This window comes from Sprattus sprattus (assembly GCF_963457725.1).
Source record: "Sprattus sprattus genome assembly, chromosome: 20".
In the NCBI taxonomy this organism is placed as follows: domain Eukaryota; kingdom Metazoa; phylum Chordata; class Actinopteri; order Clupeiformes; family Clupeidae; genus Sprattus; species Sprattus sprattus.
In genome coordinates this window covers 10,808,846-10,824,715 of record NC_137918.1, presented here as the reverse complement: position 1 = coordinate 10,824,715, position 15,870 = coordinate 10,808,846, and the positions used below count along the sequence as shown (strand labels likewise).

Genomic DNA, 15,870 nt, shown 5'->3' with positions numbered 1-15,870 from the left:
GAGGAAATGTTACTGGCTACGCAGTGTTTGATCTATAATGCAGTTTTCGTTCAAATAGACAGAATGCAGTTGGTGCACATGCTTTAGGACTCTACACTTCCTATTCCACGGGATGCCAGCTATGTCACGTGACTGACGCAAAACAATAATACCAGCCTATGATCGTCCGGTCGTCGTACTGGACAGTGTTGAACCACGGTTACAGATGGATTCTCTTCCCAATTTCTCATAAGTGCATTAGAGATACAACAAACGGCATGCGGTGGTATTTTCCGTGTATTGTTTTCATACCGAAAGAATAAAAAACTTCAATCCAGACACGGTTCAACCGTGCTGCCTGATTCCTAAAATCATCCTCAGCACATCGGGTCCTCCGAAATGTTGACATCTTTGTTTACACTGGTGAGTAGTACTTGTCTTGTATCCAAATCTATGGGCAGTGTAAGATTCTACACTATAATCTTAGTGTCTTACTATATTATGGTGCGTTCACGAACAACTGGGAAGTGAAAATATTACCCGAGAGGGAGAATACACCTGAACGCCTATGTAATTTCGAACATCAATACAAATATATTGAAATATGTTTTGAATGATCTTTGGGTTGTGGTCAACAAGTCTGCTATGTCTTGTTATAAAACATGTGATTTCGAGAACAAAAGGGGAAGTGAAAAATAAGGAGTCCACATTCTAAACTAGGACACAATAGATGATCTGTTGTTGTGACAGGGCCGAAGAACCGAAGTCTGAACAACCCTGCCAGACTTAAGTCCACCGTAGCTAATAACTTAGTGATGGAATAATATTAGATTCCACTTGTTTTTATTCATTTCAAATATGAAACAATGTGACTGAAAGTGAAGCCCTGGCTTCTTCTACAATGTAAGCTGTCCTTTGGACAATGGGATTCAAATTTGCTCCTTGTTTTGGTGGGGACGGGATTAAAAAATATTATATTAACAACCAAGCACCTGAACTTACTTGGCCCATGATATTCAATCTGGCTACTGTAATTTGTAAATCTTTGCCACCACTAATTTGAAATATGAAACAATGTGACTGAAAGTGTAGTCTTACCTCATGAACTAGGACTATCTGAACTGTTCATTTTCTAGCACTTCTACACTGTACGCTGTCTTTTGGACAATGTGATTTAAATTTGCCCCTTCTCTGTTGCAAAACAAAACAGTACGTACTCTCCATACCCAATACCTGCATAATTTAGGATGCTGCGCTTTTTTTTTTTGAGGGGGGAGGGGGGAGGGTTACAAAAATATTATATTAACAACTAAGCACCTGAACCAACTTGGCCCATGATCTTCAATCTGTCTACTGTAATTTGTAAGTCTTTGCAGTTTCAAATCTGAGCCAGCACTCTACAAGCCAGGCTTACACACATGATCCAGTGCCTAGATCTGACTGCCCGCCCTAGTTGGTTAGTAAACCTCCAATTCCACCAGAAACAATTATTTTCTTCCGTGTTTTCATTGACCCCATGTAAGCTCTGTGAAATGTTTATGCTCTGGCTCATGCAGGTGTACTGGTAAACGAATGAAATGTTTTTTTTGCTGGAATGTCTTCAGCATTTGTACAAGAAAACTCAATACTTTCAAGAAGTCAATAGTTTGAAGAAAGAGAAGCATTAACCCATAACAAGAATCAGAAGCCCGGTCAGATGGAGAGACTAATCTGAATGGTTGTGGTGTTAATCTTTCTGTTTTTTCATGTTTTTTGTTTTTTACCAGACCATCACCAGATACCAATGGTTCACTGACATTTGGTGTGGACGCACTAGCCTGGAGCAGTTGCCATGGCATCAAGCGGTGGCTACTCTATTAACTCAGCCCAGGACGACGAATCGGATGAGACCACACCCCTGCTGACTGGCAATGGGCAGCCAACTGGACCCAAAGCAGGTACAGCACACCTGGTTGACACTGATCATGTGTAATGGAGCCTAAACAGTAACAAGTCATGTGGCCTTGAGGGGATGACTCCATGTTGAGGAATAGCTATAATTGTGTTCTGTTATTGTTTTTGTTACATATAATCCTAACGATGTGTGTATTTACTTTCGGGCTATGTAGCTGTGCAATCATATTTAATGTGTACGTGTGTTGTTCTACTGTTGAACTGCGTATCAAGCATTTTGTACGTGTGTTATCTTGTCTCGCTGTGTGCATTTGTGTGTGAGGTGCATGCATCAGCTTGAGTGAAGTCATGAATCATTTTTTCTTATCTATTAGAGTATGCCTGTGGGTTTTAGTGGTATCAATGTGTATCTGTCAGCTCCTCAGTGCTGCTCAGCGCGATGGAATTTGGCTATCCTCATGTACTTCGGACTTGCTGTTGTCTACGGTCTCCGAGTCAATCTCAGCGTTGCTATGGTAGCCATGGTTAACAAAACGTCCCCTCAGCCCTCCCTGAACCACACCATTGGTCAGGAGTGCCCAGCACCCATCCCCAGCATTGACAACTCCACGCAAACCCCAGAACAGCCAGATGGGGTGAGAAACTCACACACATACCTATACCTGTACAAACAAGATCTCACATACAAATATACACTTACACTTTCAGTCACAAACAGTGAAAATATATATTCATATATACATGCATATGTGTCAATCATAAACGTGTGTTTTTCACTGCAAAGTTCTCCTGCACCCTTTTCGCCTGTTCATTCTTTCTCTGTATTTGTCTTTTCCTTTCTCTCTCCACTTCTTTTACGCTTCATTCCTCCTGTACCTTCTCCCCTCCCCACCCGTGTCAGATCCCTCGGTTTGCGTGGGATTCTGAGACTCAGGGCATGCTGCTGGGGGCCTTCTTCTTTGGCTACCTGTTCACCCAGATCCCTGGCGGGTACCTGGCCGGGCGCTTTGGGGGCAGCTTGTTTCTGGGGGGCGGTGTGCTGGTCACAGCGGCCTTGACCCTGCTGACCCCAGTGGCTGCTGAGATGGGTGCCGACTGGTTGTTGGCACTCAGAGCACTTGAGGGATTTGGAGAGGTGAGTTTTGAATGTGTGTTTTGTGGACTTGTTGGAATTCGAGGTAGTCTTGATGTGTTTATATGATATGATATGTAGATATGTTTACCACGTCTGTTTTCTCTTTTTCGGTCTCGTAATAGAGTTTTTGTCACTGTTATTGTATAATGCCTAAACCAGTGGAATTCTTGAAAGCTTATACCTAAAACAATCAAACCATTATATAAAAATAGTATTTATTCCTCATTGTTATCATGGACATTTATACTTCTGATCCATGTATCAATGAGTAATCTACCTCATAAAGTATATGAATTATTTGGCTGATTGTTTTCCACATGTGGCTTGGCTGACACGGTGTTGCGCTCTCTTGTGCTATTTATGTTTTTGTTCTGTACGGTCTTCAGCACTCCCTCTACGATACTATTTTAGACTTCTTTGACCGTTGCACTGTTTGTATTGTTTTGTGTTGTGATTTATATTCTGTGTAAGCTGAGAGCCACTTTAACAAGTCAAATACCCTTGTTTGTGCAAACTTACTTGGCCAATAAAACCTGATTCTGATTCTGAAGGGTCTGCTGATGTGTGACTGTTTTGCTCTAGGGTGTTACATTTCCGGCTATGATGGCCATGTGGGCGCGCTGGGCACCTCCTCTGGAGCGGTCGGGACTCATTGCCATTTCTGGTGCGGGAGCGAGCTTCGGGGCGTTCGTGGCCATGCCCCTCACCGGCTACATCTGCCATGCGTGGGGCTGGCCAGCTGTCTTCTACTGCTGTGGTAAGTGACAAACTCAGGCGGACATCTTTTGTTCAAGTTCAAGTATTTATTTGTCAGATACACAGAAAAGTCAGACTGGGCATGGAAATTCTCAGGACAAGACACCGCACAACAACCTACCATACCATAGCATAACATAACATATAAATTCTCTGAACCTAAATTACACATATAATAAACGTATAATAAATCTACAAAGCACATACATATATCTAAACATTACACATCCAAAATCACTCATACCATGGGTATGTCAACTGTGTCCGACAGCTGTTGTAAGAACATTACACATGGCCCTTTGCTACCTTGATAAATGTAACTGATACCAATTCTAATTTTGTGTGTGTGTGTGTGTGTGTGTGTGTGTGTGTGTGTGTGTGTGTGTGTGTGTGTGTGTGTGTGTGTGTGTGTGTGTGTGTGTGTGTGTGTGTGTGTGTGTGTGTGTGTGTGTGTGTGTGTGTGTGTGTGTGTGTGTGTGTGTGTGTGTGTGTGTGTGTGTGTGTGTAGGAGGTGCTGGCTGTGTCTGGGCTGTTTTCTGGTTCGCTCTGGTGTCTGATGATCCTCGGACACACCCTCGGATCAGCGAGTGTGAGAGAGACTACATCACACAGTCCATTGGCCATCAGGTACCCCAGTCAACTCCCTATCTCTCCCTGACACACTTTCTCTTTCCTCCTCTTCTTTTTATCTATTCACTCTCTTGTCCTTTGTCCTTTGAGCTAGGTATTTCCTCTTTTTTATTTCTTAGTTTCCTACATCTCCTCTCTCTCTCTCCATCTCTGTCTCTATCTGTCTTGTTTCATCATCTGTTTTACTTCATCTCACTCCTGCTGTGCCTGTGTTAATCACTCTCCTCCATTCTGCATCCCTCTCTTCTATGACATGTTCTCTATGCCTTCTCTCTTGTCCTTGTCTCTCACTGTCCATCTGTCTGTCATGATTTGTGTCTCTCTCAGGCAGGTGCCCATGGCTGGTCTGTACCGCTGCTGCCCATGTTGTTGTCCGTGCCACTTTGGGCCATCATTGTGACTCAGATGTGTGCCAACTGGTCCTACTACACCCTACTGACCTCTTTACCAATATATATGGACACGGTGCTGCACTTCGACCTGCGACAGGTGAGGTCACACGCAATGTGGAGCCAAATGGATGTGTTGTCCATTGTTTATATGCTCTTATGGATGTGTTTTGGTACGAGGAAGATTTGGTGTGTTTAGTGGAGGTTGTAAATGATCAATACTTAAGAGGTTTTAACACGGAGGCTGCTTGCAATTGGGTGATGACCATCTTAATCCCAACAGGCACGAAAATATTAATACGCTCAAGCCACAGAACAGGGTATTTTTTTTTTTTTTTTTTTTTTTTTTTTTAAGATTTATTTTTGGACATTTTTTGGCCTTTTAATCGATAGTTGAAGTGATGAGTGGGACAGGAAATGAGAGGGAGAAAAGGTGGGGAGTGGACAGGAGAAAGGCCGGAGGAATCTGCGTCCTCCATGGGCATCAAGCCCGAATGTGGTCGGGGCTACTGGTTGCGCCACAGTGCCCCCCAGAACAGGGTGTTTTAATGTTTGTACCATCTTGATGTTTATCCCTCTTTGTTGTGTTTATATTTCTCTCGGTGTGTGCTTTTTTCCCCTTACAAACAGAACTCATTCCTCTCCTCACTGCCTTATCTGGGAAGCTGGTTGTTCTCGGTTCTGTCAGGTGTAGTAGCGGACATTCTCATAGAGAGGGAGCTGTTGAGCACCACGGCAGTACGCAAGAGCTTCACCGTCATAGGCATGTCAATTTGCCCGCAGCATTCACACCTACCTCCATAACTTTTTCATAATCACATTAACAGACGAACACACCCACTTATACTGTATATCCCTCATATTACTGAAAGTCCTAAAAGTAGAAAAAAAGAGAACAAAATGAAACAAAAATATTGTATTTGGTCCTTTTATTATTGAGGAAAATGATCCAATGTTACATATATGTGAGTGACAAAAGTATGAGAACCTTTGCTTTGCGTTTCTAGTGTGACCCCCTTGTGCACCAATAACTGCTGCTAAAGGTCCAGTTACCGTAGGTCAGTTCTGCACCTTAGCTTGGAGGAATGTTAGCCCATTATTTTATACAGAACAGCTTCAGCTCTAGGATGATGGTGGGTTTCCTTGCATTAGCTGCTCGCTTCAGGTCCCTCCTCAATATTTCTATTAAATTAGGGCCAGTGTCTTTGACTTGACAAACTATCTTTTGTAGAACGACTTGGGTGCTTAGGGTCATTGTCTTGCTGACCTACGTTCTCTTCAGGACATTTTCCATCAGAATTCTCTGGTATTATTCTGGATTCATTGTTCTATCAATGGTGGCAAGTAGTCCTAGACCAGATGCAGCGAAACAGACCCAAACCACACAAATGGTCAGCAGATGGGATTACGTTCTTATGATGGAATGCTGCGTTTTCCTCACTGCAAACATAACAGTTCTCTTTTAAACCAAAAAGGTTATTTTGGTCTCATCCATCCACCAAAAAAAATATCTAGTAGACTTCTGGCTTGTCCAGTGTTCTTTAACAAACTGCACACGAGCAGCAATTTTCTTTCCGGAGAGCAGTGGCTTAATCCTTGCAAACCTGCCATCCCCGCCATTGTTGTTCAGTGTTCTCCTGATGGTGAGTTCATGAACATCAACATTGGTCATGTGTGAGAGGCCTTTAGTTGCTTAGGAGTTCCCCTGGGTGCCTTTGTGACCTTGCAGCAATCGCATACCCTATTCTTGATGTGATCTTTGTTAGTTAACCACTCCGTGGGAGAGTAACAGTGGTCTTAAATCTTCTCCATTTGCATACAGTCTGTCTGTCTGTCTGTGTATTGAGAAGGTTTTGTAAACTTTTCCAGCCTGGATGAGCATTATAAACTCTTTTTCTGTGGTCCTCAGAAATGTCCTTTTTTCATGCCTTGATACACTTCTACAAATATGTGATGTGAAGATCAGTCTTTAAAAGAGGCCTGTTCTTTAAATAAAACAGGGTGCCCCCTCACACCTGATTGCCATCCCATAGATTTAAAACACCTCTCTAATTCAAATTAACTGCTCAGCCAAAAGTTCATATACTTTTGCCACTTACAGATATGATATATTTGATCATTGTCCTCAATTACAGAGTTGAATAGTTTTGTCTTTTGAGTTATCTTCGTCTACTTTGTCTGATGATGTTTTAGGTCATATATAGGCAGAAATATAGAACATTCTAAGGGGTTCACACGTTTTCAAACACCCCTGTATATGAAATGCCCTAATTTGTCATTTCACATATCACATGTGCTGGGTATGTGATTGTCCTATGTCCCGTTCACTGTTTTCAGCACACATACACCCAACCTCAAATTCTCCTCATTTTCTATAATCTGTTGTACTTGGCACAGTGCTTATATCAGACAAGTATATGAAAATGTCATCATCATTGTGGCGTAAGATGCATAGACGCATACCTAACGACCCCTAACCCAACCCCACAGGTTTGCTGTTACCGGCTGCATTCCTGGTTGCTGTGGGGTTCTCAGGCTGCAGTGGCCTGCTGGCTGTTTTGTTCCTGACCACTTCCTCAACCTTAGGGGGCGTCGGTGCCGCTGGAGTCTTCATTAACCAGATCGACATAGCCCCACGGTGAGGAGCCCTTAAATATGTATGGTGTTAGCATGCTACTTACCAATTACAGTCCCAAAACGAAGGCCATTAACATATGGCTTCACTATCACATCACCCTCAGGCATGCAGCCCTCAAGCCGTCTCACCCTGCTCCTGTAGACCTACTGTTCTTTTAGAAACACGTCTTGTTGAACTCGTCGGGGCTGAAAATCTTGAAACCTGAGCAGACATGTTGAGCAGATCTGGGCCTGAATGACAGATGCTAGTGAATCTGCTCCCAATCAGCACCAGACTCATTCCAGCAGACTGTTACTTTACTGAGTCCCCAGTACCACAACTAACACATTTATAGTTCCTGATTTCGCAGACACTGTAGGGCAGCTGGCAGTACAGGTGGAGAATGCCTTACTGCCAACGTGTGCACTCGCTGGGTATAAAGGTTGAGGGGTTGGAGTTGTTACTACTTTATTTTATCAGTTGAGCAACAGGAAAACAGATACATTTCTTTGAGCTCAATATATCAACAGCTTCTCTCACCGGAAAAACTTAAGTTGAGGAATTGATCTCCAATAATCTCTTGCACTAACATCCCCTCTGTACTGACCTGCTGAACTCTACACCACATACTTTGATTTAATAGTCTAAGTGCACACATGGGCTGCTCCATTGCTTTGAGTAATGATTTGTTTTATAACTAGTAATTATAGTCACAAATGATCTAAAATCATTAACGCGGTGTAAAATGTCCTCACATGTAGTAAACCAGTTTAAAACAATGCACATTCAATGTTAGGACATACTGTTACATTTCATTAACTGTAAACCCTAATTTTAAGTACAACAATGAGGTCTTATATAAGAAGTGACCTGTTAGTATAAAGTACCGAAGGCTTTTTTTTAACTGTTATGTGTAAACATAATAAAGAAAACATTTTAGTTTAACAGTCTTTCTCAATTGCAAAAACTGTACGATAAAATGTATATGACCTTTACAGCCAGCACTTTTCTCCTTAAAGGCACAATATGCAACAATTATGCTTCAGGATTAGGGTTAGGATAAGCAGTTTAACCTTAAAATAACAGCTTAAAAAAAATTGGGGCGCTACAATGACTTTTAATATGGAGAATTGCGTCCGTGCCAATGGCATAGCAGGGTCGATAGGCATATAACTGCCTTCTGTAGTTTTGCCTGCCGATGCCCGCCGACCTGACTTTGATTACCTTCTGCCGATCTAGTAAGTAGCTTATTTGCCGTCTTGCTTAGTCTTGTGTTGCACATGATTGATGTTTGACTGTGTAAGGACAGTCGTTGAGTAATTAGTTTGTCATAATGTCAAAGTCAGCACATTTCAAGAGATTTCGTTAGTTTTAGCTGCTAGCATACCTTTAGCGAATAGCTATTAATCCTTAATGCACCTTTAAGAGAATGTGAATGTTTAATGCTTACATCTCACTCTCTCTTGTCTGTCTCTCTGTTTGATTTTTCCCTGGTCACATACATTCTCTCTCCAGCTATGCGGGAATGCTGCTAGGAATCACAAACACATTTGCGACTATTCCAGGATTCCTTGCACCCATTGCTGTGGGCTACCTGACCGAAGATGTAAGTTTTATATTACCTAAAGTACATTATGTAAGAGTCATATCTGGCATGTTCACTGTGATATCATATCATGAGAACACACGCTACACTTGCCCCTACTAGGATATCTTAGCTCTATCACAAGCCCTTAGGCTTTTACAGCATCTTAAAAAAAACATCTATCACGCAGCTGCTTGAATTCCTTTCTAACAGTTGCATGTGGACCACATTTCTTGGAAGGGATTGAAATTCATTCTTGACAAACCCCTGATTGTGGATTTAATTCTGATTAAATTACGTCCTGCTTTTCCGACAGATTTTTTTGCCATTTTGGCTGTGATCTCGTCACTGAAAATGCATATTAGTTAGATTTTGTTTTGTAAAGGAGGCTGTAGTCATTCTACACAGTGAGGCATTATACTCGCTCCTTATCCACTTCTGACTCACCTCTCCTGACTCATCTTGTCTTGGAACCACTCCCCTCTCCTGCCCTCTCTCCCTTCTGGCCCTTCTTCTCTGTCTCCCTACAGCGCTCTCTGCTGGGCTGGAGGAATGTGTTCTGTGTGTCAGCTGCAGTGAGTGCCTGTGGAGCTCTCGTCTTCGCTCTTTTTGGCAGTGGAAAGGTCCAGAGCTGGGCGCTTCCTACCAAGACACACACTGAAGAAGAGGAGTCTCCGTGTAGCAGTGACCCATAGTAATGCCCTCACACTGTGTGTGTGTGTGTGTGTGTGTTTGTGTGTCTGTGTCTGTGTGTGTTTCTGTGGGTGTGTGTGTCTGTGTCTGTGTGTGTTTCTCTGTGTGTGTCTGTGTGTCTGTCTGTCTGTCTGTCTGTCTGTCTGTCTGTCTGTGCACACGTGTGTTAAAAGAACATTTGATCAATGCAAGGAAATAAACCAAAGGCCTTACTTCGATGATGTTTACAGATCATTTTTCAATACTTTTTTCTTCTCTTTTCAAATAATGTACACTATTTTAAATATTAAGTAATTTGGTAACTAAGGGATTTTAGTAATTACAAAGTTTTCATTCCAGATTTGCAAAGACAAAACAACAAAGATAGTTTCTAACATGTTTATGCTCTTTAATGTGCACACATGGGGAACCACCATTGGCATTCATTTACAGCCTGATTGTGGTCCCATAATGTAATGCCTACACCGGTCAGTGTTTGGTTTTATACACAAATGTACTGTGACTGACATGTTTTTATTTCCTCAAATATTTGGTTTGGATGTGCCTTGTGTTTTGTAATTTTTGTAACTGTTGTGAAAAAAATAAATTGTGGTCATGTAATATTGTGCATCTATATTTGGCATTTCGACATTGTATCGTTCAAGATGCTTTTAAGTAAGATACTGGAATGCAGTGATGAAGTTCTGCTAACTGACTGTAGCTTGGTGTGTTCTTGTGAACTTACCTGACCTCTTGAGAAGTTCAGACAGAACCCCTAAAGATAGTTGTTGCTATACTTGCACTGAGAGATTAAATTGCCAGGGAGTTTAGATTGGTTGCTCATCATCGTTAGCATATACTATCTAAAGCCATATGAATGGATTTATAATCGTGGACTAAACTTGACAAATTGTGGACTAAACTTGACAAATACAGGCCAATTTCCCAATGGGAGGCTGTTTCTGCCCTTCAGTAGAATCAATAGCCTACCCCGAGAGGTAGCTTACTGTTATCAACAAGAAATTACTTAATTATCCATCTCTTTCAGTCAGATTTTTTAACAACTTGTGAAGTTATGCTCAAATGACACACTGTAGTGCCTGAACAGTCTGCTTAATTGTGCCTGAAAAAGGGACATTTCAAGATTAGTTTCTACTGACAGTGTTAAAAAGTGTAACTTTAACCACACAGCATGGACAATGACTTCTGTGAAAACATTAAGATTCTTGGAAGTTGTACTCTGACATGTGAAGGTTGGGGTGCTTTGTTCAAAGCTGTGCCATAACCCCCCAGCAGAGGGCGCAAGAGGAGACCTCGGAGCGCATGGACGGGATTTCCTTTAGGTTTGTGCGGTTGCATCAGACAAATTGACTTGAATTTCTTTGGTGTCATTTTAATTCACACAAACACAAGCTATCCGCTTTTACCACAAGTACATTGTGACAACATTTTAATTGGACAATTCTTCAATTCAACTAGATTGAATTCGATAAGACGAGTTTCTTCACAATTGCTAGGCTATTAAGATAAATGTGTTTGAACACCAATTAAGAAAGTCAGCGAAGTCTACGATTCCGAGGCAGTTAACGTACTATTCAGAATACAAAATGGTTGAAAATAAGTTATTGTAAACTCTTTGAATGAAAGGAATGTTGTAAGAAAACAACAATCTTGAGCTCAAACTGTTTTATAAAGCCTTAAGTATTTTGAGAGTATATCTCTGCTTTTCTTTTTGGCCTGGCGGAATTTTAAATGTGGTGTCTTCTCTTGTTCAACTGTCATAGGCTGACTGCAAATACAAAGGTTGAGTGTTTCTTTAACTGATTTCATAATGGTTTGGTCAAATTAATCTGGAAACAACCCTAATGTCCAACTGGTTCTGCACCATGAAAAACTATGACTGCATTCGATGTGTTTGGAATTAATAAGATTAATTTATTACTCAATTTATTTCAACTAGCCTATATAGGGCTAAAAAATGTTGGGTTACAATCAGGTTCAATCACAGACTGGAATTAAAGAACAGGATTTCAAAAAAGAAATGAATGAAAATGCATGAATGGTATGCTATTGTGTGAATGGCTCAAGGCTTTGTAATGCTTTTTCATTCGTATTTTCATTCAGCATCTTCCCAACGATGGGTGTTCTACAACAAATGGTTGGCCTGGGAGGGGTCCATTTGCATTGCGGCTTTGCATTCTCACCTTGAGTGCTATAATAGCAGCCACTTTATTATTCAGGCTGCGACCCCCTCCCCGATGCTGGGGAAACCGTATCAGGCAGACAGTGTTGTAATACATTGTCACCTGAATGTGTTAATGAGTCACTATTTCATCCGATGGGATTAAATAAAACAAATAAACCCTAAATAAAAGACAGTATTTTAGAACTGGGTCTTATCTAAGGGGTCTGTTTGCATTCATTGTGGGAGAATAATATAAAAAATAGAATAAGCACACTTCAGATCGATTAAAACAGAAAAAAATACAGTGAAACTCGAGGCAGATAGCCATGAGTCCCTGTGTATGTGAATGCCACTGGACAACCAATAGTTTGAATTTTTAATTGTATCCCCTGAATGAAAAAGAGTGGGCATTATCTAGTTTCTGATATGTTCATGTGTCTGTGGAGAGTGAGGTAGACGAGCAACATGACTCAACAAAAGTGAGTGGCTGCCAGGGTGTGACTGTCAAGTGCTGCTGCTGCCACCCCTCCCCCAACACGTCTGAAATAGCCTCCCAACCGCCGCCAGGGAAGAATATGAACATTAAAGAGCCTGTTAGCATTAACACCACTCCCTCGATTCAAAGGAGAGTTTTAATATTGAAGATCTTGTCAGTGTTAGCATTGTCACTATAAGCCTGAGGTTCACAAGCATACTAGAGGCGTGGGAAAAGATGTGTGTGTGTGTGGGGGGGGGGGGGTAAACCAGTTGAGTAACGAGTGTCATCACAGAATTCCTTCCGATCAAAGGTTGTGTAAACCCTGTTGTGGTTCAGGGGCAAAGACTGGTAGATATCTTAGTATGCATGCATTTGTGCAAGTATCTTAAGCCCATTATAAACAAAGATCCAGCTAGACTGCTGTTAAGAAGATACCTCATTATGATGCCGTTGATGACACTGAACCAGTGTGTACTTGGCATTCCGGAACCAGAGGCGTGACGTTTAACAAAGCGTCTATAATGCCGCGTTCGAGACCACTCTGAACTCCGATATTTTGAAGTCGGAAAATTGCACCAGACCGCCACTTGAGGGTGAAGGCTGAAGCTCCAAGTGGGGAACTCCGAAAAAAAATCACCTTGAGTATTACAAAGGTTTAAAAAACCTTTTTAATACGTGAGAAGATGCATGAAGCGGCAGTGTGTTAAAAATGTACATTCAAAATTGTACATACTTATTAATACCAAAGTCTGCACCAACCTTTTGCTCACAGTTCAGAGTGGTATTTACACCATTCTGTCAATAGTACCCTATAATCTCAATAGTGGCTTAATATTCTGTGCACTCTGGTAATCAAGTGTACTGGTTGCGGAGTGATAAGTATTGCTGTTTTCAAAGTAGTTAACTTTATGCAACTTTGTAAACATTCAATGAAAAATAAACATTCAATTTCTAGTCTTTTTTACACATAGTAAGTTTCAATAACTCCATACCATTACATATCGTCATTCAAGGAGCAAAGATGAGACGTCGTTGTGTGGTGAGAACTGATAGAAAATCGTAAACAACAACAATTGCCGGTTGGGGAGAGGCCATTTTTCCATTGACTGGAAGCCTGCTGTATTTATTGTAGGTTACAAAAAATAAAGAAAATGGCGGCGATTGTTGTTGTTATCTATTTTCTATCAGTTCTCACCACACGACGACGTCTCATCTTTGCTCCTTGAATGTCGATATGTAATGGTATGGAGTTATTGAAACTTACTACGTTTAAAAAATACTAGAAATTGAATGTTTATTTTTAAGCCTCGAAAGTTTCACTGGGTGCCTTTAACCCAGGTTAAATTCCAATCATGGCTAATTTTGATTAAATGATTATGGTCAGTACCTTTAATCAATTTATGATGTCAAAATGTTCCAGACTCAACATACGGCCTACACTGAGAGCCATGTCATGGAGGAGCGCCAACAGGGGGGCCATTGAGTACTGTGAGACGGCCCAGGAGGGGGCCTATACTGCCCTATTGCCCGCAAGTTGATTAAGCACTGCAATAAGACTCACCCCAGCAGGGGAGGCAACCCTTCTTTTGACCCTCTCCTCTGGCAAACACCATGTTCCCAAATGCTACAGAAATAAACCGTATGGATAAAGAAAACAATTGCCATGGAAAAAACATTCTGGACTGACTACATTTCAAACTATCAGTATCGAATTACGTAGCTGTAGGTGCCTTGTTTGAATAGTTATAACAATGTTTAGCAGTGGTAGAGCTAGTTGAAGTGATACGAACAGTTATAGCAAACATTGAAGAACTGAAATCGGAGCAAGAAGAATGTGCAGACATAGTCTTAAGTGCAAAGACATTGTTTATTTATCGCCAACAGAAAAGGCTAATGAGCTTGCACTGTTAGTGGCGAAGTAGGAAGTAATCCCAGAGTGTAAGTAAGTAAGTAAGACTTTATTTAAATAGCACATTTCATACAAGAGTTGCAATTCAAAGTGCTTTAAATAAAATCTAGGGATGCACCGATACATCGGCCGTACATCGGTATCGGCCGATGTTTGCCTCTTTTAATGTTATCGGCCTATCGGTAATAAACTTGACTTTCACCGATGGTACTGGCCGATGTTTATGGCAGGCAGTTTTTTATAATACAAAATATTGTATTATATTCGTTTTAATCTTGAATTTATATGGCATTCCCTAAGGGTTTATGCTTGTGTTTTGTAAGGCTGCATTGCAAGCATCTGTTTACAGTTGAAATGATGTCTTGATGCCTGGTGATATTATATTAAATAAAGTTAAACTAAATTTAGTTAAACTAAAGATTGTTTCATAAATCTGATTGAATTTGTGCTCATTCAAAGTTAAGAGTGATAAAGGGCTGACATTATTGAACACATTGCTTTTTAGATAATGATTTCATTATTTTCCTGGCACAAAAGGGTGAATGAATAACAACAAAAACAATATAAACAAATATCGGTATCGGTATCGGTATCGGCTAGATTGTTGTTTTGAACATCGGTATCGGTATCGGCCAAGAATTTCCATATCGGTGCATCCCTAATAAAATCAATAAAAGCAAGCAGCAGGAGCAATATATTTAAAAGATAAATGAGAGTGTTCATGCCAATTGGCAGGATGCTATGACTGACAACCCCTATCTGTTGAAGAAGATGTGTATTTCTCCCTCTGTTTATAGCCAGATTATTGTCAGGAAAGCAACGAGAATGCACTATTTCGTGTTTTTTTTTCCTTTAAAGTTTTCTCTAGGAGAGCATACCACACAATGATGACACGTTCAATGTACCAAATGTTGCCAGTTATTTGGGGCCCCCCTTGGAAATGTGCACCAAATGTTGCCAGTTATTTGGGGCCCCCCTTGGAAATGTGCTCTTGCACCACCCCGTGAGTCGCAGGCGGTCAGCATTTTTCTTTTTACCAATTTTTGTTCAGTGACATCATATACTTAGACTTTACGAATCCACATGAAGGATTGTTGTAGCCCCACTGATATGGAATAGAAGGTTTGTGTCCGGTGACACCCTGCGTCACTCCCACATGCTTTGGACGCATGCCAAATTTCAGGTTAAGGTGACATTTTAGTATGCTATTTGCTCTGATTTCCTTAGGTTCCTTTTGGTTGCCAATGGCCAATACATGTCTGTATGAATGGCCAATGTTAATTACATTTTCTAGGCTCATTCAAAATGGTATATATAAGCTATTAACGCAGTTTAAACAAATCAGCCATTAAATGTTGCTAAAACAATCTTCAAGACATTGTCCTCTGTTCCTTTGACATGGTTTGGTGTATCTTCAAAATTGATTTGGTCTTTAAATGTTACGTAACATTTACCAAATTCAAATGGTCCTCTTTCACAATCAAATGATTAAACCTTTCGCTACTTGGGGGAAGTTTCCACCGCTGCTTGGACCCCAATGATCACTGCTCTCATGTAAATTTAAACGTATTACTATGATATTTGTATTCCTCTGAGCATTTACTCTACATTTGGTTTTCAAACATATTCATTCCATTTAACT

The 15,870-nt window shown here is 40.9% G+C and overlaps 1 protein-coding gene across 1 annotated transcript; it reads left to right on the top strand.

Annotated features, from left to right (window-relative positions):
- Nucleotides 1-307: 307 nt before the first annotated feature.
- Nucleotides 308-9,765, top strand: LOC308381774 (sialin). Its single transcript, XM_080859361.1, has 11 exons — nt 308-402; nt 1,746-1,916; nt 2,290-2,507; nt 2,774-3,007; nt 3,590-3,764; nt 4,272-4,390; nt 4,721-4,882; nt 5,413-5,545; nt 7,273-7,420; nt 8,915-9,005; nt 9,515-9,765. Exons 2-11 carry the CDS (start codon nt 1,811-1,813, stop codon nt 9,677-9,679), a joined length of 1,551 nt encoding a protein of 516 aa, XP_080715487.1. The 5' UTR covers nt 308-402; nt 1,746-1,810; the 3' UTR covers nt 9,680-9,765.
- The last annotated feature ends 6,105 nt before the right edge of the window (nt 9,766-15,870 follow it).